At 39.1% G+C, this 23,907-nt stretch overlaps 2 protein-coding genes across 2 annotated transcripts in view; one reads left to right on the top strand and one right to left on the bottom strand.

The window, feature by feature from the left end:
• Positions 1 to 2,935: 2,935 nt before the first annotated feature.
• Positions 2,936 to 10,851, bottom strand: CCDC59 (coiled-coil domain containing 59). The gene is made up of 4 exons (XM_086610190.1): positions 10,722 to 10,851; positions 9,188 to 9,410; positions 6,658 to 6,757; positions 2,936 to 3,476 (listed from the first exon to the last, which is right to left on the bottom strand). Exons 1-4 carry the CDS (start codon positions 10,849 to 10,851, stop codon positions 3,315 to 3,317), a joined length of 615 nt encoding a protein of 204 aa, XP_086466316.1. The 3' UTR covers positions 2,936 to 3,314.
• A 138-nt stretch (positions 10,852 to 10,989) lies between these two features.
• The window catches only part of METTL25 (methyltransferase like 25), a 64,769-nt gene continuing 51,851 nt past the window's right edge, over positions 10,990 to 23,907 (top strand). Inside the window, exons 1-2 of the mRNA XM_086609972.1 lie at positions 10,990 to 11,248; positions 18,968 to 19,132. Coding sequence (XP_086466098.1) covers positions 11,023 to 11,248; positions 18,968 to 19,132 — 391 coding nt within the window. The 5' untranslated portion in view covers positions 10,990 to 11,022. The remainder of the gene's footprint in view (positions 11,249 to 18,967; positions 19,133 to 23,907) is intronic.

Raw genomic sequence — 23,907 nt, forward strand, 5'->3', positions numbered from 1 at the left:
ATTTAGGCCTTATACCAGTATCTAAAGTGATACCAGCAATTCAGGATGGCAAATGACCAATGGAATTACCGGTCTAGGACTTAAAATTTTCTGAGATCTTTCCAGACAGCTGACATCACGGCAAACATCCGCCCAGTATGCATTTAAGTGAACTGATGGGAAACTGAGGTCCTTTCAAGATGGCAATTCAGAATACTCGTGTTTAACATCTCCTTAGCCAAAGAATGACAAAAGATCATACAGGGTAACAAACACACGCAAACAAAAACTGGAAGAACTTCAACCATGAATTCACATGGCAGATGTTCCACATTATTCACAAGTTACAGGAAGCTAACATTTTAAGTCTTTTGCACTACTGATAAGAAACCTAGCAATTGCAAATAGTTGTAGTTTTGACTTTTTAAAAATAAAAGCTGACAGCCTAGTACAAGCTGACAAGAATTGAAAGACTCTGTGAAAAATTGAAAGCTTCAGCTCAGAGCCATTCAAAATTGGCAATTACAGCAATTACCAGGAAAAAAACAGGGATAAGTATAAATCAGAGTAAGCATGTCAAATTGCCACTCCTAGAATTTCCTCTCCTAGAATGGACATGCCCATTTCACAAAAAGCTCCCACATTGTTGGTACCCTATCTTATGACTTGTGATTGTTTTTTTCCTAAATGACATCACAGCACAAGGATTCAAAGCTTTGCAAAAAAGCATAACAAGGTGAGGTGGAAAAAGCCTGAGGATACTGACACAAGAAACATTTAGCCAACTCAAACTCCTAAACTATTCCTCATTTAACAGTGCTTGTCATGCAATTAAAAACTATTTGTTTTCCACATGTATTTTACATAACGATTTTTTTTCAGTTAACATCAACTTCTAAATAATTTCATACCGTAAATAACTTAATACTGTAATACTGTAAATGTATTAATACTGTAAACTGCAAATCTTATGCAGCATGTCCTGAGACATTTCTTCCAAGACATTCCTTACTTTAATGTCTAACTAGTCTTTATTATACGCAGAAAAAAACTTCAGATTTCTTGGCTCCTAAAGTAGACTGAGATAAAACCAAAAGTGTAACAGTATTCTCCTGTAAAAACTTAAGGAAAACAGTCAACTTGTTTTATTGCAAATTTATTAGTCTCACTAAGCATGCTGTCATTTTATCGGGCCAAAGATCACTTGCATCTCCAAAAGATGTAAAGATGCTCCACAGGACAAAGATTAGAAATTTGATACACTCAGCATACCAAAACCTGAACCCATCTACCTGAACTATGATAGCTAGAAAGTCATACTTAAGTTTATGAACAAAATAAATCACTAAAGTATAAATCACCAAGCACAAAGTATCTGTTAAGTCTACAAGATTTTTACATTTAAACTATTTTTGGACCTTTGATAAGTTTTATTCTTTGTGGGGAATGATAAATAATAGCCATCCAAGTACAGTTTATCATCTTTGTTTTCATGTGCCAAAGCTTATCCAAGAGCACACAAAACACACTCCCGGCCTTGGCAGTATACGACATGTCAATTTCATAGAATCAATCATAGAATCATAGAATCGTTAGGGCTGGAAGGGACCTTTAAAGGTCATCTAGTCCAACCCCCCTGCAAGGAACAGGTATATCTCCAACTAGATCAGGTTGCTCAGGGCCTCATCCAACCTGGCCTTGAATGTCTCCAGGGATGGAGCATCCACCACCTCTCTGGGCAACCTGTTCCAGTGTTCTACAACTCTCATGGTAAAAAATTTTTTCCTAATATCCAACCTGAATCTACCTCCCTCTATTTTAAAACCATTACCCCTTGTCCTATCACAACTGGCCCTCCTGAACAGCCTCTCCCCATCTTTCTTGTAGGCCCCCTTGAGATACTGGAAGACCGCTATAAGGTCACCCCGGAGCCTCCTCTTCTCCAGGCTGAACAGCCCCAACTCTTTCAGCCTGTCCTCATAGGAAAGGTGCTCCAGCCCTCTTATCATCTTCGTGGCCCTCCTCTGGACCCTCTCCAACTGGTCCATGTCCTTCTTATGTTGGGGGCTCCAGAACTGGACGCAATACTCCAAGTGAGGTCTCACGAGGGCAGAGTAGAGGGGGAGAATCACCTCCCTCGACCTGCTGGCCACGCTCCTCTTGATGCAGCCCAGGACGCGGTTGGCCTTCTGGGCCGCAAGAGCACATTGACGGCTCATATTGAGCTTCTCGTCTACCAGTACTCCCAAGTCCTTCTCCTCAGGGCTGCTCACGATCCATTCACCACCCAGTCTGTATTTGTGCCTGGGATTGCCACGACCCAGATGTAGGACCTTGCACTTGACCTGGTTAAACTTCATGAGGTTGGTACGGGCCCACCTCTCCAGCCTGTCGAGGTCCCTCTGGATGGCATCCCTCCCTTCCAGCATGTCGACGGCACCACACAGCTTGGTGTCATCGGCGAACTTGCTGAGGGTGCATTCCATGCCACTGTCCACGTCACCGACAAAGATGTTGAAGAGGGCCAGGCCCAACACGGACCCCTGAGGGACGCCACTCGTGTCCGGTCTCCACTTGGACATCGAGCCGTTGACCACTGAGTGCGGCCATTGAGCCAATTCCTTATCCACCGAGTGGTCCATCCATCAAACCCATGCCTCTCTAGTTTAGAGAGAAGAATGTCGTGCGGGACAGTGTCAAAAGCTTTGCACAAGTCCAGGTAGATGACATCTGTTGGTCAACCCTTGTCCACCGATGCTGTCACCCCATCGTAAAAGGCCACCACGCTGGTCAGGCACGATCTGCCTTTGGTGAAGCCGTGTTGGCTGTCACCCACCACCTCCTTGCTCTCCATGTGCCTTAGCATGGTTCCCAGGAGAATCTGCTCCATGACCTTGTCAGGCACAGAGGTGAGGCTGACCGGCCTGTAGTTGCCCGGGTCCTCCTTGTTCAATGTATCATTTCACTCCTCTTGAGTAATAATTTTAGTAGTCACAACTGCAGGAAATGTTAGAGCTAGAAAACAAATGCTTTACACTATGTAGATTCATATTCAGATGGTACTAGGCTCTAATGCTTTGGAATTCAGGATAGTACATAGCTAATAGAATTTAAGTTTAGAAATACAGATCATTTATTTCAAGGTATCAGATCTCTCTCACTCTCAGTATAGAAAACATATTTTCAGGATTAATATCCTCCACTATTGGACTGCTGAGATAAGTCAAGCCAATGATACAAGTCATAAAGAAGCAAAAAGACATTATTTATTAAAAGTAATTTAATAAAATGTCCACAGGTAACTCAAAACCTGCAATTAAGATGTATGCAGAGGTTTATGTATTTTGCTGTATTTTCTGAAGAAGAAACTCCATTTGTAAGTTTAGATTTGGCTGTCCTTTTTTCGTCTTCTTACTCAATATTTTATAAGCTTCCATTTTCTTCTGCTTGTACAACCGTTGAGCTGCTTCTCTTTGTTGTTTTCTTTTTTCTGCTTCCTGAAATTAAATAAATAGATTTGATTATGAAATAATTACATACCTTCTATAACTATGAAACTACCTATAAGCAATAAAATATCTTTTTGTAAAGACTGGCAATTAGGTATTGTACTGACTCTAGAAACACCATTAATCTTAAAAGGGTAATCAGGACGCTCTTTCAGCGCGTACTTCTATCAAAACATATTATATTGCCTAAAGGTTCAAGAGAAGAGACAGGTTTTCTTTGGTAGAACATCCTATGATAAGGTTTGTTGCTAAAATATGTACCACTTGCTTTCTGTGAAACGAGCTGCAAAAAATTTAGAATCACAGAATGGTTAGGGTTGGAAGGGACCTCAAAGATCATGTAGTTCCAGCCCCCCTGTCATGGGCAGGGAAACCCTCCACTACACCAGGTTGCCCAAAGCCTCATCCAGCCTGGCCCTGAACACTTCCAGGGATGAGGCATCTACAACTTCTCCGGGCAACCTGTTGCAGTGCCTCAACACCCTCACAGTGAAAAATTTCTTTCTTATATCTAATCTAAACCTGCCCTCTTTCAGTTTAAAGCCATTGCCCCTTGTCTTATCACTACATGCCCTTGTAAAAAGGCCCTCTCCAGCTTTCCTGTAGGCCCCCTTTAAGTACTGGAAGGCTGCTACAAGATCACCCTGGAGCCTTCTCTTCTCCAGGCTGAACAGCCCCAACTCTCTCAGCCTGTCTTCACAGGAGAGGTGCTCCAGCCCTCGGATCATCTTCGTGGCCCTCCTCTGGACTCGCTCCAGCAGCTCCATGTCCTTCTTGTATTAGGGACTCCAGAGCTGAATACAGTATTCCAGGTGGGGTCTCACAAGAGCAGAGCAGAGGGGCAGAATCACCTCCCTCGACCTGCTGGCCACATTGGCTTTCTGGGCTGCCAGCGCACAGCACAGTTTCCCACTTTCTCCTCTGGAGTGCGAGAAAGAAAGAGTCTGATGCAGTGGCCCCCATGTAAACATCTTGCCAATCCAGATGTGATAGGACACTGGACACATCTGCATGAGACTGGCAGATAGGATACAGGTCATATCTGAAGCTGGAAGTTGGGCAGGTTTGTGATACTAGGACAGCATCACAAGCAGCATTATCTAGGGCAACTTAATCAAGACCGAACTACTAGTGACTTCTCCTCTTTGAAGCGACACAAACTGCTGTCTTTACTAAGAAGGCGACAAAAAACAAACAACTAATCAAATTTTGAACTGTAAAAGCTTTCTGTGTTGAGGGGACACCACACACGCAACCAAAACACTAAAGGAGGCACTTAGACTGTAAGGATAATCATCATGATATTATGTCCAGTTTTTACCTAAGAGCTTACACTCCCTTCTATAGTGTTGTAATTTCAGTAAGTAATTTGGACAAACACCCACAACAAGCGAGCTAACTAGCTTGCTTCACTTATATCATGTCCTACCAAAATACGCGAGACATCCCAAATCAGACTGAAGGACTGCTTCAGCTCATTTGGATGATTTTTTCTCATAAAGCTTATTCTCTGAAATGCAGTGCCACACTGACCACATTCTGCAGAATGCCCAAATAGATGATAATTTATCAATAATGTTTTTGTTTTCCATGGCATAGATAGCTCCTGTGATGTACAAAAATTAGTAAGAATGCTCTGTCATGTAGGAAGTAAAAATAACCCAAGGAAATACTTCTAAATAGAAATCTAAGAGGCTTTGAACGGAGGAAAAAAATAAAACCCTGTAAAGATAACATCTCTCCATTCAGAATGCTTCACTTATTTTACCGTAACAATGATTAGTATCATTCCCGGGTTTTTTTAGGCCAGAATAGCATCAACTCTAACTTACCTGTAATTCACTGCCTAGCTAATAATTTCACTGCTGCTCCGCTTACTGCTGTAAACTACCTCCATTTAAGCTACCAACCAAATGCTTATTCAAAGCAAGAACATTCATCTTACTTTGGTAGTTGTTTCTTACGTTTGTATTTTTCCTCATCTCTACTAAATTCTAGCTCTTTTATTGAGTGTGGAAGCCAAAATGGTCCCTTTAAGCTTATTTCTTTTCCTAAAATAAATAACAGCAAATCCAGTGTTTGCTAAAATATGTGAGAGTAAAGTATGTGATCACCATACCAGTATTTCACACAAATGATTAGTCATTGTGGCACTTAGCTACATTTTTTTTTGTCTTATTATCTTGAGTAAGTCAAAAAATGCCAACACCTCCTCTCAGGCAACTCGTATGTGCTGCTCTAAGAAAACTCCTTGCAGTCTTGCTGGGGCTTTGCTTGTTCCTATTTCCTCAGAATAAGCTGGTCATAACATTCATTTCTTTTAGCGTGATCTGTATCGAATATTAAAAAATAAGCTCTCAGCTGAACAACACATAACTCACTCAGAACCACAGATCAGCTTGCATAAAACTACTCGTTTTCAATACAGCTAAACTGAAGAAATAATATGTTTTATCCAGCTACATGTTTACATAGTATTCATACAACAGTTACTGAAATGTAGCTTGTCAGCAGCAAGTTACACGACTTCTACAATGTTAACAGCGTGTGCCATTTTACAGTGCAACGAACAATGTACCAAGAAAGAACCAAACTAGTTAAATAAGGATGTCTCAAATTAATAACTTAGCTGAGTTATTCAACAATGATAATATTAAAACTCAACTTGTAAGAATAAGTCACATAAAATTAGAACAAGGGGAAAAACTACAAAGTTTGGCTGTGGATACTATCACATTTAATTGTTTCACTGTTGGTCAAAACACACAAAAAGGTAAAATGAAAACTGCATTACGGTAACACCATAAGAAATAGGATGGATGTTTCATTTTTTGTCACATGATGGTATTGCTGTTACTTCCCTTTCTACAATACTGGAGAGGTCTACTATAATCCACTGGGATACACAGATCAAGCTCTAAGTTTTTCTTAGAGCTAATGGCCTGCTAATGGCAACTGCAAGACAAAACCAGTAAGAACAAAGAGAATGATAACTTTTAACACCTGCATGACTGAATATCACTGTCGTGTTGAAAAAGACTGAAAGAACACTAATTCCTGTATTCCTCTCCTACGGTCCTACCTGGATCCAGACAGAAGACTGACAGGTAGAAATGGTATTAATGTAGTCTTTGTCTAATATCAAGAAAGATCGCTGTTTAAAATTTACCTCTTTCTTTCTAGCACGCTCAGCCTTTATTTTCTCATACTCTTCTTTTGCCTTCTGATTGGATGTTTTCTTCTTAAACTTCCCTTCCGTAATAACTGACCTGTAAGAAAAAGTACATGTACTTCAGATACGGATTATCACCAAGCAGACTAAACATATATCCCATAGCCTCTACAGAATGAGAGCATAGTCTTCCACTGTTTTTTTTTCATATTTGGGGAAGCTAATTAGAAATACAGATTTTAGAAGTCTCATCCTTCTACACTGAACAGATACCTATTTGCACCACTCTTATATGACACCCAAGACCATTACACGGAACGCAATGAGCAGCTAGCATGAAAACACAGCAAACTAAACTCCTCCAATGCCAAGAGTACCCAAGGCTGGACTGCACACAACTTTCAGCAACACATATACCTTATCTGCTGGATCTTCACACAGATGCTGTTTCATGAAGTCTAAAAGAGGGTTGTTTTTTTCGCCCATCATATGAGCTCTTCAGAGCTAGGAAAACTGAAGGCACTAGCTTAGAGCTGTATTATCTCTTTCTAGTTCTGACACACGGGTGCAACTGCAGGGATATGAGGATAGCCAGTTGTTAGCAAACTGCCTGCCAGAGAAGTCAGGCTGACATGGCAAGGTGAAAAAGCACAGTAATAACCATGCCTTTCTAAAAGAGGCTTCTTGAAAGTGATGGTATACTATCATCCTTCATGTTCTGAAATTAGGAACTGAAAGTATGTTCCATATAAAACACTTCTCTGGTATCTTTCACCAAAGAAAACAGTAGAAGAAAACCAGTGCCATTTGCCTGGCATTTACCATCACGCTACTTTAAGTGGATTTTTCTGGTTATTTAGTTCTAAATTCTTTTTTTTTCCTGATTCACAATAAATCCATTACATAAACAATGTAGTGGCAAAGATATTTCATGCTTGAAAAATACAAGCCTTGCTAGATATTTAACAACTGCTCACAAAATAAGTTTTTGATTACTCTATTACTCAGACTACAAAAAGCTGAAAATTAGCCATCATCATCTAGGAGATTTTTGACAGATGATCAAAAAGGAAAGAGAAGGTATTTGCTCATAATTTAATTTAAAAATACCACTCAATTTCAGAGAGGGGATTAAAAAAATAAAGTCTTTTCTTTATTCTCATCTCCATCTTGTGGCAATACTGTGTAATGACACTTCATCATCTCAAGTACAAAACTACTCAAATTGCAACATATGGCAAAAATAGAATTACCTAACCAGTCTTATTTTACATTCCCATAGAACACTGAAGTCTATCTAACAGACTCTACACATCACACCACCTCACAGACTAGCAGTCACATTTTTGCAGAATTATTAATTCTCATTTACAATCACAATGACCATAGTTTAAGCAAAATTAAAAACCCCTCTGGTTTAAAGAAAAACATCAATCCTATTTCAGACATCCCCACTAATTAGCTACCTATTGCAGACAAAATTCGACCTTTCTCCCACTGCTGGGCTTATATCTGACTGCCTTTCCCCCCCATCGCCTTTGCATTCTTCAAAGGGAGGTTTAGATGTAGATATACCTTGGAATTCAAAGACTTATGACACTCCTTGTACTGAGGACAAGAAGGCATCATCTAAATCGCTGTACTTGAATGCTGTTTAAAAAGACTGCCATGAGTGTGTTAGACCTGAGTGACTACGCTCTTCATTTTACTGACATGCCTAACCAAGATTTCAGGAGAAATTACTGTCACAAAGGGAAAAAGTGTTTTAAGTTGTCTGACCATCGTTAGACTGCAAGTGAGAACCTCCATTTGACTTCTCCCAGTTATTACAAGTAAATTTAAAACAAAACAAAACAAAACAAACCCCCACAAAATACCAAACACCACTGCCAAACTACTACAACATCTCTATTATTTAGAATTTTTACTTTGATCAAGAATATTTTACTGCCTTAAGGTTTTACTAAAGCCTCCATTTACTATTAAGTTCATAGTTAAAATCTCTCCAAAACTACCACACCGCAAAAGGATAACTGTACATAATATCGCTCATTCATGCAGAAAAACAGTGCAATATGAAGAATACAACTTATGAAACAGAGAACAGAAAGATAATGCAAAAAATGTTTCTGAGAATGATATTGGTTTAAAACCACTGAGAATCAATTCAAAGAAAGCACGCTACCCGAAAAGCACACTCTTATCTTTGTAGACAGGGTAAGAAATTGACCAAACACTTACTGTCCTTGAGTCCAACCCTATCCTTAAAGTACAATGGTAACTGTCATATTATTTCTCTGGAATCAAAACCTAAACATCATCAATTTTGTTTTCTGATTCTGATGCAAACACAACAAAGCTCTGGGTTTCAATTTCCTAACAATTAGGAAAAACATTTAAAATCAAATGGCATTTTTTTTGTAACGCAAATCACCATACTGCAGTTCATGTGAAGTGTAAGATCTAAAATATTTCTTTAATGATGGAAACAATTACTTGTTTTCAGAGATACGTTTCAAAAACTTACTCTACTGCTTTATCGAGTTTTTCTTCTGATAAAACCGAATCATCTGGAGCCCTGCGCCGTTTCTTAAGCATTTCTTCCTCGGCTAAGTAAAGATGTTTCAAGTGCTCTGGATAAGTATCGGTGAACTGATTATCCTGTTGTGAATGGACCTTTCTCCCCTTTTTCAATAATCTTCTGTATTGCCTTTCGATCTTTTGTTTTCTCCGAAATGCAAATCCTCGTCCTGAAAACAGAAGAAAAAGGGAGTTAAACACAGCTGCACCGAAGTAGTACCAAACCATTCAATTATTGCCAGCGCCGTTTCAATGTATTTTCTTTCCAAAATAGAAAAAGCTACCATTTGTGCTAATTTTATTAAGGATCAGTCGAAAATTCAAGTAAAAAACAGTTATAAATCTGTTCCCTACTGTAGCATTGCAGCTTTTACAGATTTACTGAAAATTATCACCTAAACCCTTGAGAGAACATGCTGTGGCAAACGTACTACCTAAGGCATGCTCAACCTTTGTCAATGCTTTTCGAATTCAGTGAAATATGTATTAATATTTTACTGCTCTTCTACTTTTAACAGCTTCATAAACCACATCAAAATAAATTCCAAAATAGATTCTTAAAGATAGTCTCAAGAAGACACTGCTAATAGTAATACTGGTTGCTTAAGTAGTCTGCAGCTGCAATGCCAAAGGAAAAAAAGAGTCACTAAATCACTGTATTATACTATATTAATATTCCATTATATCTTTTTGCGCAAATAGTATTTTTATTGCTACTACCTTTTTCCTACACCTGTTCAGGAAGAGCTTTTCTACAACTTGAGAAGTATGCCACACCACAGAATGATTTAGCCTTAAATGAAACATCAGATAACAGTTGTTTCAGTCTCAAACATTCTATAGCAACTCCTCAATCTCACTTTAAGTATGTTTTTTTCCTAGTATGCTAACGTCTTATTTTTTATTGTGTTAGTCTTAAGAGCTACTGATTTAATAACATTAGCAAAATATTTTCCAAAGGCAGCAAGTTCAGGCTAGTCCAAACTTTTCCTTCAATTCTTTCTCCAAAGCCGACATTTCAGCAAAGTGCTGCAAAAGCCGATGCTCTTTTTTCTGTCACTTTATTTTCCCGTCTGCATAACTATCTGTCAATAGCCTGAACCTATTTCCAAATATGCTTCTATTCCGAATATACCGCGTCATAGAAAACTGAGTCCTAAACCAGAGAACCACCATTGCCCGGACCGGGCGCACCGCCGATAAAGAGAAGGGCCTGCAAACCCGCGGTGCGGGAGATGCTGCTTGCGGCCACAACGGGCGAGGACGGGACGGGTCTCTGGACTCCGCGACACCGAAGCAGGCAGGTCTGGCCCCGGCCCGGCCGCCAAGGCCGAGCCAGCTCGGAGGCGCGGCGGGAGTCCCGGGGCGGCGACCCGCGGGGACCGGGCCGGGCCGGGCCTCACTCAGCGCCATCTCTCCCGCCGGGACGCCGCCTCAGGCCCAGCGGGAGCACGTCGAGGCGGCCCTACTGCCCGACTCACCCTCCTGGACGCTGCCCATGACGTCGCGCAGCAAGACGGGCCTCCAGAACCGCTTTCGGCGGGGACCACGGGCCGCGGCGCCGGCATTTTCCGGCGCCGGTCCCGGCCCGCCTCGCCGAGCCGCCGCCATCGCTCTCTCGGCGTCGCACGGCGCGACTACGTCACCGAGCTGCGCCGCCGCCACTCGGCGCTCGATTCGCCAGCCCCCGCAGCGGACGGCGGCGGCGGCCCGGCCAGCAGACCAGACCAGACCAGACCCGACCCGACGAGGCGAGCGCGGGCCCGAGCCGAGGGCGGCGCCATGTCGCTGCCGCCGCAGCCGTCCCCGGCGGCGGCGGCGGGGACGCTGCGGCGCGCGGCGCGGTTCCTGGCGCGCGCGCTGCCGCTGTGCCGCGCCCACACCGTGGAGTTCTACACGCGCGGGCTGTGGGAGCGGCTGGTGGCGCTGCGCCCCGCCGCCGTGCTGCAGGCGCTGCGCGCCGCCGGGCCGCTGGCGGAAGCCTCCGGCGCCGCGGCGGCGCTGTGGGGTGAGTCGGGGTAGGGGGGGCGCCGCCGGGACGCGGGGCTCCGGCCCTGCCGTTGGGGAGGGAGCCCTCGAGGCACGGCGCCGGCGGCGCTCGCGGCGCCGGTGCTGCGGGAGGCGTAAGGGCCCGCGGAGGCGCTGCGGCAGCACGGCCGCTGCCCGTTGTGCGAGGGCGGCCGCGGCCGCCTCACGCTCCGCAGACCCAAGACCTCCCTCCTTGAGCTCCTCCTCAGACCTCTTTCTCGCTCCTGAGACTTCCTCGTTGCCCTCCTATCTACGTTTAAAATTATTTCCCTTGCTGTAATAAAACAGGAGAATTTCACACCGCTCTGCTCAGCCCCTTTTCTTTTTTCACCCGCCGCCGTCCTGCGGCCGTGCCCGTGCCGTGGTTCCAGCAGTCCGCCCCCCGCTGAAGCCGTTTCTGCCTTTTCGTGCTTTTCCAGGGTAGCAGGGTGTATTTGGAACCGTCACGCTTCAGATAAAATGCAGCCGTGGTGGGAGGAATTGCACTTAGGAGGCTCCGGGTAGTGACAGTTGTGGTGACGGTCCCATTTTATAAATTTCATCCTGTTGGGAGTTTCATTTCATTTCATTTCTAAACGAACTGTCAGATGCTTTCACTCTGACTGAGTTTTGAAGAGCAGAAGTAAAACGAACCAAAAAAGACCTCTCCACATGAGCGGAAAGATGTAGCAGTTAAAAGTCCTCCAAATGTTGAAACTGGAAATGTGGAGGACAGCTGGAAAAGGCTTAAACACCGCTTTCCTATATATCTGTAATAATGAGTGTCTGGCAAAGGAAGACAGAAAGCAGTTTTATTTCTGACAAGGCTTATTTAAGAAGCACTTCATATTTTCAGTAATTTTGAAGTAACTCAAGAGGAGGCCAGCTATGAAACTGTATTACTGAATTTACTGCAGTCCCAGTAGAAGGGAAACATACGAGTAATACGCTTTCAGCCAGAGCACAGAAATGAAGATAAAGCATCTGAAAGGTATGTTATTTGGGAGGACTGAGCCTCAGCAAAGAGATCAGTTTCAAAATTAAGGTAAAATCTCTGAAAAAGGACTTTAGCTGAGGAAAAACCTGCATCACGCCAGAGCTTGTGGAGCGTAGATAGCTCTCGTGTGACGTTAGCTCTGAAACGCTACATGAAATGGCACGTGAGACAGAAAAGCAGGTTGAGTGTGATGGAAGAGTCCACAAAAAAGCATGTGGAGCAGTGTACTTTTTGGCATAGAAGACAAGCTAAGATACTGTGAGTTGCTACATCACTTGTAACGTTTCTCTCTTGGATCTAAAGACCTGCAAAATATTAACTGTAAGACTCATTTTTTAAAGGGTTGAGGTATCTGGAAAAAAAAAATCCATAAAATTTATTTGTGCATGAAAAAGACACTGGATTATGAAATGGCTTCAAGAGCCAGGTGGAAACAAGACAGTGTCCAGACCACAAGCAAAATTTGGGAAGCAGCAAGGAAAAACTTTTAATGTTTTTGACAGGTAATGTCAGAGTCAAAACTGATTCAGAACAACATAAAATTAAAAATTAAATTTAAATGTAAATAGGAGCTGGAACAAAGCTAATTATTAGATGAAGCTGTGAAAAAAAAATACTAAAGGAAAATTACCCTGATCTCTACCTGTTTCTATGGGAAAGCCCATGAAGTGATTCAGACACTGAGGTGCTGGCCTGTAGAGTAGGAAGAGAATCAGGAAGGCAGAGAATTATTTTGTAGATTTTAAAATCGGAAAATATTTAATGATCCATGTTCAAAATGCATATTAGAGAATCTGATACAGAAATTACTGGAACAAAAGACAATTTGTGGCTAAAATGAAGCACATTTTAGAAAGGTACGAAGCCTTCATGCTGCGGCTAGAGTAGAACATTTCTTCGATTTTTGCAGGGATTATTTCTGCTCGTTTAAGATAAAAGAGAACTGCTCTTTTTTTCTAGCCTCAAAATTATAGTGTGCTGTTTAACATTTGGAAGGTTTTGAGACACTCTCAAAATTTCTCTAGTATTGTGACAAAATTGGAGGCACTGTAATGGGATGGGCATGTGCTCACTGGTTTGGTGGTTCATACCTGACTGGTTTGAGTGTGTGCTATCTGACCATCCAGTCATATGATGAAAACACATCGTAGCAGAATACGAGGTTTTCAGTGAAGGTATCTGCAAACATGTACCTATATTTGAAAGTGAACACACTGTAAGATTGTATTAAAATTAGGATTGAGAAACTTAATATCATAGATTATTTGGGTGTATTAGTACAACTTAACATTAGAGATCTTGAAACCTAACATAAAAAGAAATTACCCTTATAGCGCTCTAAAATATTAACTGTATGTGTGGTTGTTCTTCAAAATTATCAGATGCTTAAATGTTAGTTACTTACCTTGAAATGTGTACTAAAAGACTCTCGTCACTTACTAACGTTCATAGAAACACCTTTTTTTTTGAGCGTGACTAAGAGAATAGATTTATTTTGCATGCTTAAATGACATTGTGGTCATATACCCCAAATACCTTACTGAAAATATGTGTAAAATGTCATTTTGATTTCACATGGTAGAACATTTGCTTTCTAAGAGTTTGAGAAGTTTTACATTTATACATTCACAATCCCAAAACTATTAGGAAAGGTTTTCTAGAATCTGTTCTAATAGGGATCCCACATTAAGTTATAGGGAAACATAAGTTACATTTGATAGAACTGATCTGAAAATGTGGAATTGTCAGTGCATACTCGCATAGCTCTGCAAACTAAAAAAGTAACATTATTGCAGATTGGCACAAAACTGTTATTCTGCACAGTATTTTATGTTACTATAGGGATTTTGACAAATACATATGCTGAATTGTAGTTTTAGAAGCTAGCAAGCAAGAAGTTACAAATCTGTTTTACAGTATTATATGCAAGAATATAATCATGTTGCAGAACATTATGTTACATGTTCTGTAAATCCGTTTCAAAGACTATTTTCAGATACTCATCAGATGATATTTCATTAAAATGGCCATATAAAGGGTGGAACCCAGAAAAATTTCAGATCCATTTTTAGTTATAGAAAACTGGTTTATATTTTTTACATCAAAAAGCTGACATTTGCCGTATTGCATCTTGTTTATCACATCATTGCTGTAAATTGGACACAGGCACAGAAAAGTCTATGTTTAAGTATTTTCATATTTTACTCTAAATCACTGTATGAATTCTAATTCCAGTTTATTAGCATATGTTTCTTTCCTCTGAAGATTTATTTGCAAATGTATGGACTGACTGGTTAAAACACATACTAGATTTCATCTAGCAAGCAACCAAAGCAGAAACATTTTGAGAAAACTAAAATTTTTCATATTCAGAAATAATACAGTCTGACAACTGCCATTCCATAGCCTGAAGTCATGCTTCAGATACCTTACTATAGTTAGGATTTTTCCTTTGAGTTGGCAAGCTGGGACAACAGTTTGAATTTGGTAGGAGTGTTATTACAGACAATATGCTAGTGGTCTTGTATGAGATCCTACAAATTCTGTTCATGTTCTTCCATCAGATAACTGAATTCAAGGAAGTTATAGACCATGGGTATTATTGCATTGCATTGCAGTTAAGTGAGATTTGTAAGGACAGTTGAAGTATTTTATGTCAGGTACTGAAAAAGTGAAAGCAGGCAAGCGGTGGGTTTATAAGCTTTTCACAAGTTCTGATAAAGAAGCAGAGAACTCTCAAATTCAGTAATTAGTCTTTAACCTAGGAAAGTTCTGAAGTTTCAAGATGAGTTGTATTTGTGCAATATTTGGGATCGGTAGGAAGTCAGGTGAAAGGAAGATTGGGTTGCTAAATATTGTGAACTCTAATCTGCAGAATGTTTGCCTAAGCTGTTGATCTTGGTGAGCTATTTGAGTGTTAGATAAGGATAAATTTCTTCAAAGGTATAAGTTTAATGATTTTCCCTGTCAGTGTCAGGGTAGTGTGGTGTAAGATGGGTACGAGCATGGTTGATGACAGTAGCAAGTTTGTATATGTAATTCACATGATGTTTATTTCCACAGCGATTGTTGGGTGAAAGTTGCCAATGAGGCATAGAATATGTATTCCTTACAGAGGAGATGAGAGGTACTGGTTTTACTGTGTTTTGGGTGATAGCTGCTGTTGTGGAAGTGGAGTGTCTAGTCAATGGCATTCTTGCGTTGAGTCATTTGATAGATATTAAGGGTATGGCCATTGCGGTATCCAAGCAGTTGATGTTGATCCAGTTTGAAGAAAGGTGATTATAGACCTTGCAGTAGAAATTAATGAGAGCCCTAGTGTAATTAACCTAACCAAAATAATTAACTCGTGGCAGCTCATGTAGGTGTGTGCGTATTTGTGTCCATGTTTTGAATTAAAGGTTCACTTCTCAAAATAACTTTTCTGGCTGAGGAGATAGATGTTCTGTCCTAGACCTTGTAGAAACTTCTGTCGGACTGGGATGCCATGCTGAGCTGAGATGGTAGGCAAGTCTAATGCTTTGAAACAAACCTTTTCCAGTATCTATTTTGGTACCATGCATTGGAGGGCTGGTGTTAACATGGGCATAGTGAGTTTATTTCCAACGGAGGAAACTAATGTACTTAAAGATCCTGCCTATTATAGTGAAACAAGCACGTCTCAAGTGTTGGAAGAGATCATGGTTATAAACAACCTGTAGGTACTTAATTTGTCAATAAATTTTGCACTCATTTCTGCCTTTTGAACTAAAACAAATACATAAATGTGGTATTTATAACACCTGTAGGATACTTCAGTTTGGTTTATATTTTTCCTGTTTATTTCTACTAATACTAGTATAAAGTTCACATCAAGAATAATTCTAAGCTGCTTAATAGTATTGAAAGAATGCAGATATTAGTACACTTCTAATCGACAAAGGCATCTTCTAATAGACTTCTTATGTGACAGTGACATGTTTTCATGAATTTCATTGCTGTCCTGTTGTATGGAGGAAGAATGACAGTATTTCTTCTTGTATTCTCAAGTATCTGATGTCACTGTAATGACAGAAAGTGTATTTTTTTCTACTAGTGATACAGTTCAGTGTATTTAAAATATAAAGGTCAATGAAAAATCACTTAATATCTATCCAGACATTTTGAAAAAATACTGCTTAGAAATCAAAATATATTTTATACATATGTAGTATATATGTATGGAAATGAAAATTGCAAAAATAAAATTTTATTCAGATGTTTGTCATGCATTTCACATATATTAAAGAAATATTTTGTAACAGGATGACATTGCAGTGTATTATCAAAACTCCTTTGTTCCATATAATGTTATGTCATGAAGAAAAGAAATTAATTTTAGGGGAAAGGATTTTACTTGACTGATTTTTGTTTTGTTTTGGCATACAGGATTGGCTGATATATTTTAAAATGTGCGCCAGTTGCTAAAAAGATTTTACGTTTCACCGTTATGTGCTCCAGTTTTCTAAAATACAAAAAAAAACCCCAAAAAACCCAACCAAAACCCAAACCGTCCTGGTCACTGAGGAAATAAAACTTGGGGATAAAGAACAACATAAATGTGTATTAGAATGGGCTAGACTTTTCTCCCGTGTGTTACATTAAATACTATATTAATTCAAAGAGGTCATAATATGCATGAAACAAAGTGGAACACCCACTTCTCATCCAGAAAATTAGATTTCTTTTTCACCTGGCAAAACTACTGAACGGCTGGCTGGTCAAAATATTGCTCTGCACCTTTTGACTTAATGTCTCATGTCTGTCACTTCCTTGATGATTGTTGGCATGTAATTGCTTGTTGAGTCTCTTAAACCTTGTTCTCTTTCTTGAGAGATTAGTGATTTCTTCCCACTGCATCAGACCTAGAGATTTCTATGCGTTTTTACTGGTTCAGACTACATTCATTTTGTGAATGTCTGTAAATTTTCTGGAACACGGTTCGTTCCCAGAAAATCAAAATAAGTTAAATGAGTGAACCTCCCTTGAAAATAAACTGACATTTTCGTCTTCAGCAATGGCACAAGCTGTGACAGGTTCTCATAAGAGCTCCTTGCATGACATTTATCCAGCAGAAGGCAAAAATACTCTTTGTATGTAAATATTCACCTCCCTTTATGGTTGCTGAGACTTTTTCAAGGGGGGAAAAAAAGCTGTTCTGCAATTCTGTCCAAAAACATTATATTAGTTTCTTCTATTATTTGGTTGATTTGAAAGTATTGTCAGAAAGGAAGTTTATTTTTCTTCAGTCATTTCAAAATGCATGCATCTAATTTCTTGTCTTTCCGTAACATATCTTACAGAGACATCAGAAAGCAAAATTACCCTTTCTCCCTAAAAACTTTGCAATCTTTATTCTGATTTAGTGTTCCTCTTTATTTCTGTTCTCAAGTATCATATTACACCCTTATCCTTCATGAAGGTTCACTAACTAAATGTTATTGGATGTTCAGAAGTTCAAATAAAGAACTCACTTCTAAAGATGGCTTTCTTTTCTGATTTTGTAGTAGTGAGAAGTAGAGTAAGAAGCACCACACAGACACTGAAATAATATTCTTTCTGATCATAGCTTAGACAATATTTATTCTTTTTTAGGTCGAAAGTTTGTTTGCTGGACTCATGCCTTGGTAGTGTAGTACCATGAAAATTAACATGTGTTGTCAACACTGTTGGGGCTGTTTCAATAAATGGCAATATATGCCTAACCAGTAACTGTGGTCGTGCAAGAAAATTAGGAGCATTAGAGATGAGGTCAATAAAACCAGCTATTTTGATTATCATGCAGGTGGATAGGCCAGATTCAGGAAAGCTACTGTGTTTTCTGGGTGCAGTACCTACCCATGAGACAAAAGGCAAACCAGGAGACATTTTCTAGATCTTTGTAAGTTTGTTTGCTAGACTTGTTAGCTTTTACATATTTTAAAAGAATTTAAAAATTCTATATTTGGAAATTTTCTAAATATTCTAAATATTTCTAAATAAATATTCTTTTATTTAGGAATCTAAAAATCATTAGAAAAACTATATAGAAATAGTTTTAGCTAAAATACAGAGGAGTTAGAAAATACAAAACAATCTCTGAATAAGTAATTGATTCATAGCAATATGTTTCACTTAAAAATAAATGTACATTTCTGAAAAGGAAATATTTTCTAAAGAACTAAGTAATGTCAAACTGAAGCATTTCGTCCTGAGTCAAACAAAACATGAATTGGAATCTTTTACTCACACGTGATTGGTAATAAAAATTAATTTAATTCTCCCAGCAGATTAACCAGCTACAAAGCAGCAAGGAAAATATGTTAATATAATGATTGTAAATCAAAACATTTCATATATTGAACAACTGCATTTCTTTAAAAATCTAATTGTTTATATTGTCAGATGATGGTGACTAGGAACTGTATAACGAGCAAGTTTGTAAACAAAAGAGAAGTGATAATTTTGAGTGAATTCTCTTGTCAATTATACTAAAGTAACTCTGCTAAAACAATAAGTTTTTCCACATTTACACTAGTTCAGCTGAGAGTAAAATTTGACCTCAGTTGTGAAGGGAATACAGCTGAAGAAAAATGAGTTTTCCTGCTTAAAGGAGCAAAATAAATGGTTACTTCTGTCTGATACTACATATTTATTGCTTGTAGTTCTCTGTCAGCTCTATTACACAGATGTTAAGCACAGTTTTACTTTTTCTTTTCTGTACAGATGATGACAACTTTTCCGATGTGTTTTGTGAAAACTCCAAGAAGCTTATCAATGTACATTTGTTTGCCCTGGCTGCTAAGTATTATTCTTTGTCCAACCTTGGAGTGTGTACCCCATTAGAAGACTTACTTGAAGCACTGAGAGGAGACAATCAAGGAAAACCAGGTATGTTTATATTTGTATTTAACTTTTTACTTATTTACTATAGGACCTGAAGAGTTTTGGGTTTGGAGGGTGGTTTGGTTGGTTTTGTTTCTCGCTTCAATTTTCATTTGTTCCTAGGCTGTTTCTTCATTGCCTTTGAAAAGAAAATGTATTCTCTTGCTAAAATTTGAGCGGAGGGGTCACAGCATTTAGTACCTATAGATCTTTCCTGAGATTCATTTTTAAAGGAGATGAGATAGGCCAGCAGACACAATTCTCTTTGCTTTTCTTCTCTTTGAGCGGCAGGAATCATGGTTGCTATTCTTGTTTTTTTTAAAAAAAGTCTCACCTTAAAATCTGGCAAGTATGGGAGTTTTTTGTTACATCGTTTGTTTAGTATTAAATACATGCTTTGGTGTTTTGCTGAATATGGCCCAATAAGTGTTTGATGTCTCAAAAAAAGAAGATTTTATTCATTCTGTACGTTTTGGACCAATACCAAATGTATGTCATAAAACTAGAGTAATTTCATTTTCTCTAGTTAAAGAAATTGAATTAAAAAACTCACAGGTTGGCATCAAGTTGAACACTGGAAGTCTTACCCCTAATTATATTTTTTGTATTAGATGATAAACTTATTTATATGATAAATATAATTTAGATTATAAACATTTGTACTTACTTGGACTGCTGTCATTTTCACTAAAAATGTACTCTTCATGGAGTCCTCAGTCATTATAGATTTCTTATTGTCTTTCAGATTTCATTAGTTTTTCAGAGACAGACTAAGCAGCTCTCTGCCTTTGCTTTCTAGTGTGTTTTATCTCTATAATACGTCAAAACTCTGATGTTTCTTATCCTAGGTGATAGCACTATAATATATGTTGGGCATCTCTCCCATTTTCTACAGCAATCTTCTCTTTCCAATTTTACCATTTTCCGTGGTTGGCTCCCCAGTTTTTCATTTCTTCAGAATTACTAAAATGTCACAGCTGAGAGAGTCTTAAGGGCTTATTGTGCATTGGTCTTACTTTCTGGCTTCTTTCCTCTGTTTTTTGTTCATCTGAAGCCCTTTCTTTTTGTTTGACAACTGTATACTGCTTTTCTTCCACTTGCTTTTTAGCTCTTTTAATTTTTAGCTCTTTTTTTTTGAACAGACTGGAACGTTGGGCTGAGGCCAATGGCATGAGCTTTAATAAGGCCAAGTGCAGAGTCCTTCACTTGGGGTACAAAAACCCCAAGCATCGCTATAGGCTTGGGGAGGAGTGGCTGGAGAGCTGCCTGGCAGAGAAGGACCTGGGGGTGTTGGTTGACTACCGGCTTGATATGAGCCAGCAGTGTGCCCAGGTGGCCAAAAAGGCCAATGGGATACTGGCATGTATCAAGAATAGTGTGACCAGCAGGAGCAGGGAAGTGATCCTGCCCCTGTACTCGGCACTGGTGAGGCCGCACCTGGAATATTGTGTCCAGTTTTGGGCCCCTCGCTTTAAGAGAGATATGGAGCTCCTGGAGCGAGTCCAAAGAAGGGCGACTAAACTGGTCAAGGGGCTGGAAAATAAAACTTATGAGGAGCGGCTGAGGGAGTTGGGGCTGTTTAGCCTGGAGAAGAGGAGGCTGAGGAGAGACCTGATTACGGCCTATAAATACTTGAGAAAAGATGGTGGGGAGTTAGGGGAAGGGCTCTTTACATTAGTGATGGGTGATAGAACAAGAGGAAATGGGCATAAGCTTAGTCAGGGGAGATTCAGGTTGGATGTTAGGAAGTATTTCTTCTCTGAAAGGGTTGTCAGCCACTGGAATAAGCTGCCCAGGGAGGTGGTTGAGTCCCCATCCCTGGATGTGTTTAAGAATAGGGTGGATGAGCTACTTGAGGATATGGTTTAATGGGGATTAGGGATGGTTGGACTCGATGATCTCTAAGGTCTTTTCCAACCTAGAAATCTATGAATTTTTTTTTTTTTTTTTTATTATGTTTTCATTGCTTAATTTTCTGTAATGCTGTAGTTCTACCTTGTTATACTGGTACCTGAGTTCATACCTGGATTAGCTTTCTTAAACAAAACTACAAGGATTCTTTCATCTTCTTGTCATGCAGAGTGGAGCATCACAGTAAGGCAGTTGCTGAATATTTTGTTCTGTGTCTTGTAGGAGTGCTGCTCAGTTGGGTAACTGGGGCCTGGGTTTGTGATGCAGTAATTTTAAATTGTACTTCATGGAAAAAATAAAATATTCCAAATGTATACAATGGTATTATAATTCAAAACCTTTGTGTTGAATTGGCAGTAAGTATCAGTTAAATTAACTTAATTGAGTTTCCTGGTAATCATTTGGCAGAAGCAAAGTACCAAATTATGGATTCATAAAGTTGCCGAATGAAAGTTGTGATCTTTTAGCTTTAAGCTATTTCACATATTTTGAACTTAATTCTGTATTTTAGAATATATTCATTTCCTGACATACTAAAGCTTGTAAGTCAAAAGAAGTGTAAGTCTGAGAAAACTGGCAACTTTACGATGGCCTTGCTCATATTCTGAAAAATATGCATCAAGATAATTCCATTTATGTTTCAGATGTTTTTAATACATTTTCTTCTTCTAAGACAAACATTCTTATGAGCCTATTCCCACAGTTTGCATACCTGCGTAGTTCTCTAACTTCTTCACCATCTTAATGTAGACATATTGCTATCCTTCCTTGGAATAACTGGTAAGCACAAACATTTTAAGTGTATTGTGGACCCAGCTACTCAGAACAGAATTCTGAGTCTAAAGGGCTTTCTCCCTTGCTTCCTAACAAACGTCATTGTGGACTTACTGCACTATCAGGTTGCTTGCACTGAGCACACGGGATCCAGAAGAGCCTGGCCCAAGAGGAGGAAGCCAGCAGGGAAAATTTCTCTTGTTACAGGGTTTATATCTGATATAAGAAGCTAGTGTTGCTAGAGTATTGGATTAAGAGTACTCTCTACCTTTGCAATGTGTTTATGGCCAAGGTAGTAGTCATGCAGTGACTGTTAATGAATCTGTCTTTAAATTCCGTGAACTGAAGTATCAATCTGCCTCAGTTGTTTTTAGTATATCGTTATCCCAGTTCCTCACTCTGGCTTAATGGAATTAAATCACAGTCGTGTCACTTCTGTATAGATGGTGGTGTCTGGTGTGGACTGTGAATTTCTTTTTTTATCTCATGTGTCTGATTTTCCACAGGTAACTGGAGTATAAAACCCCTGCACCCTGCCGTAGGAGATTTTAGGAAGATCTGCATTAGCCCTGTATAAAAGACAGTCTCTCCTCAATTTATTCATCTGTAAATGGCATTTTACATGCGGTTGAAGCGGTTTTTCAAATGGAAAACAGCTACCTATGCTAGGGATTCACAACAGAAATAAGCAACGTTTCAGTACCAGCTAAAACTAACATTAAGCTTTCTGTTACTCTATTATATCCAGGGTACTTCTGTGAAGTATTTGAACCCCACTTTCTTTTTTCATCACACAAGGAGCTGAATCTCTAAATTTCTTATGGTCTTTGAAATTAGTATTTTTTCTGCTTGCATCAGTTGTACACATAATAAGGAAATCTACATGTGTAATTATTTGTTTCAAGAAAGTAATTTTGTGATAGCAGAATGAATTTACAGTTTGTTTTTAGAACTAGTGTACGTAGTTTTTTCAAATTTACAGTTGTCTTGGCAATATAAAACAGTCTCCAAGTACAGATGGTCTATTAGATTGTAATATGCCTGGTTGTTTTTCAAAATAATGTTAAAAGATCGATCACAATTTTGCAGAAAATGCAGCGACAGTGAAATTTATTAAAAATCTATAATTTTCTGTAAACAGTATCATTTTCCCTGAGCTGAAATATAAGTAGAGTGTTCATTCTACAAAAAGTAGGAAAAGAGGTCTAAAAATAGTCCAGAACTTTAGTAGCTGAGGTCATAAATACTTTATGAGCATAGGTATAAACGAACTGTGATTTTTTTACCCGGAACCTCAACATTTGTAAGTTGGGTCTTGTTTCTGGGTTTCTGGATTTCTTCCATATTTGAAATACTTAATTTGGCTTAAGTAGTGTGTGAAATGCTGCTTCACACAGCATTACCCTATTCAGTCTTTGGAGTTCACACTACAGCAAAGAGTAGTGTAGTGTGATACAAAGAGTGAAAGGTGTGATAGGTGGAGATAGTTCAAAGTGAGAGTGCTACTTTGGAGAACAAACTTAACTCTTATTTCTGTCAAGAAGTTAAATGTCCGTTTCTTCCTGTTCCTGTTCTGCTGCTTCTTCTGATGAGCTTATCCAGACACGGAAACATTCAAATATAAACAAAAAAAGAGACTTTCTTTCTTCTTTTTTCATTTTTTCTGTCTTTTTTTTCTTTCATTTGAAATGCTTACCAATTAAGACTTTTTTAGCACACCATGTAGATCTTCACAGTTTTAAAGTTAAGGAGGGTATTTAACGAAATGACAAACACTTGTTTCTGCTATTTGTTTTATTTAAAATATTTTAGTCTATTTTTTCTTCTTTCAGTTCATAGAGTCTATATTAGATTTTAAGTATTGTCATAACAGTTTATTTTAAAAAAACAGATGTTTAAGAAATAGAGAGATCCTGTGGGTTTTGAGAAAAATAGAGAAAACACTAGGTTTCTCATGAGCTCAGTTCAATTCCCCGCTCTCTTTTAAAAAAGTAACACTCTTGGCTCCCTTCCCAGCATGATCTGATCAAGGAATGAGCAAAGTTTTTGCCTAATGATCAGTTTCTGGACAGATGAACACATACTGTGCAAAAAGC

The sequence above is a fragment of the Tauraco erythrolophus genome, chromosome 4, assembly GCF_009769465.1.
Source record: "Tauraco erythrolophus isolate bTauEry1 chromosome 4, bTauEry1.pri, whole genome shotgun sequence".
In the NCBI taxonomy this organism is placed as follows: Eukaryota; Metazoa; Chordata; class Aves; order Musophagiformes; family Musophagidae; genus Tauraco; species Tauraco erythrolophus.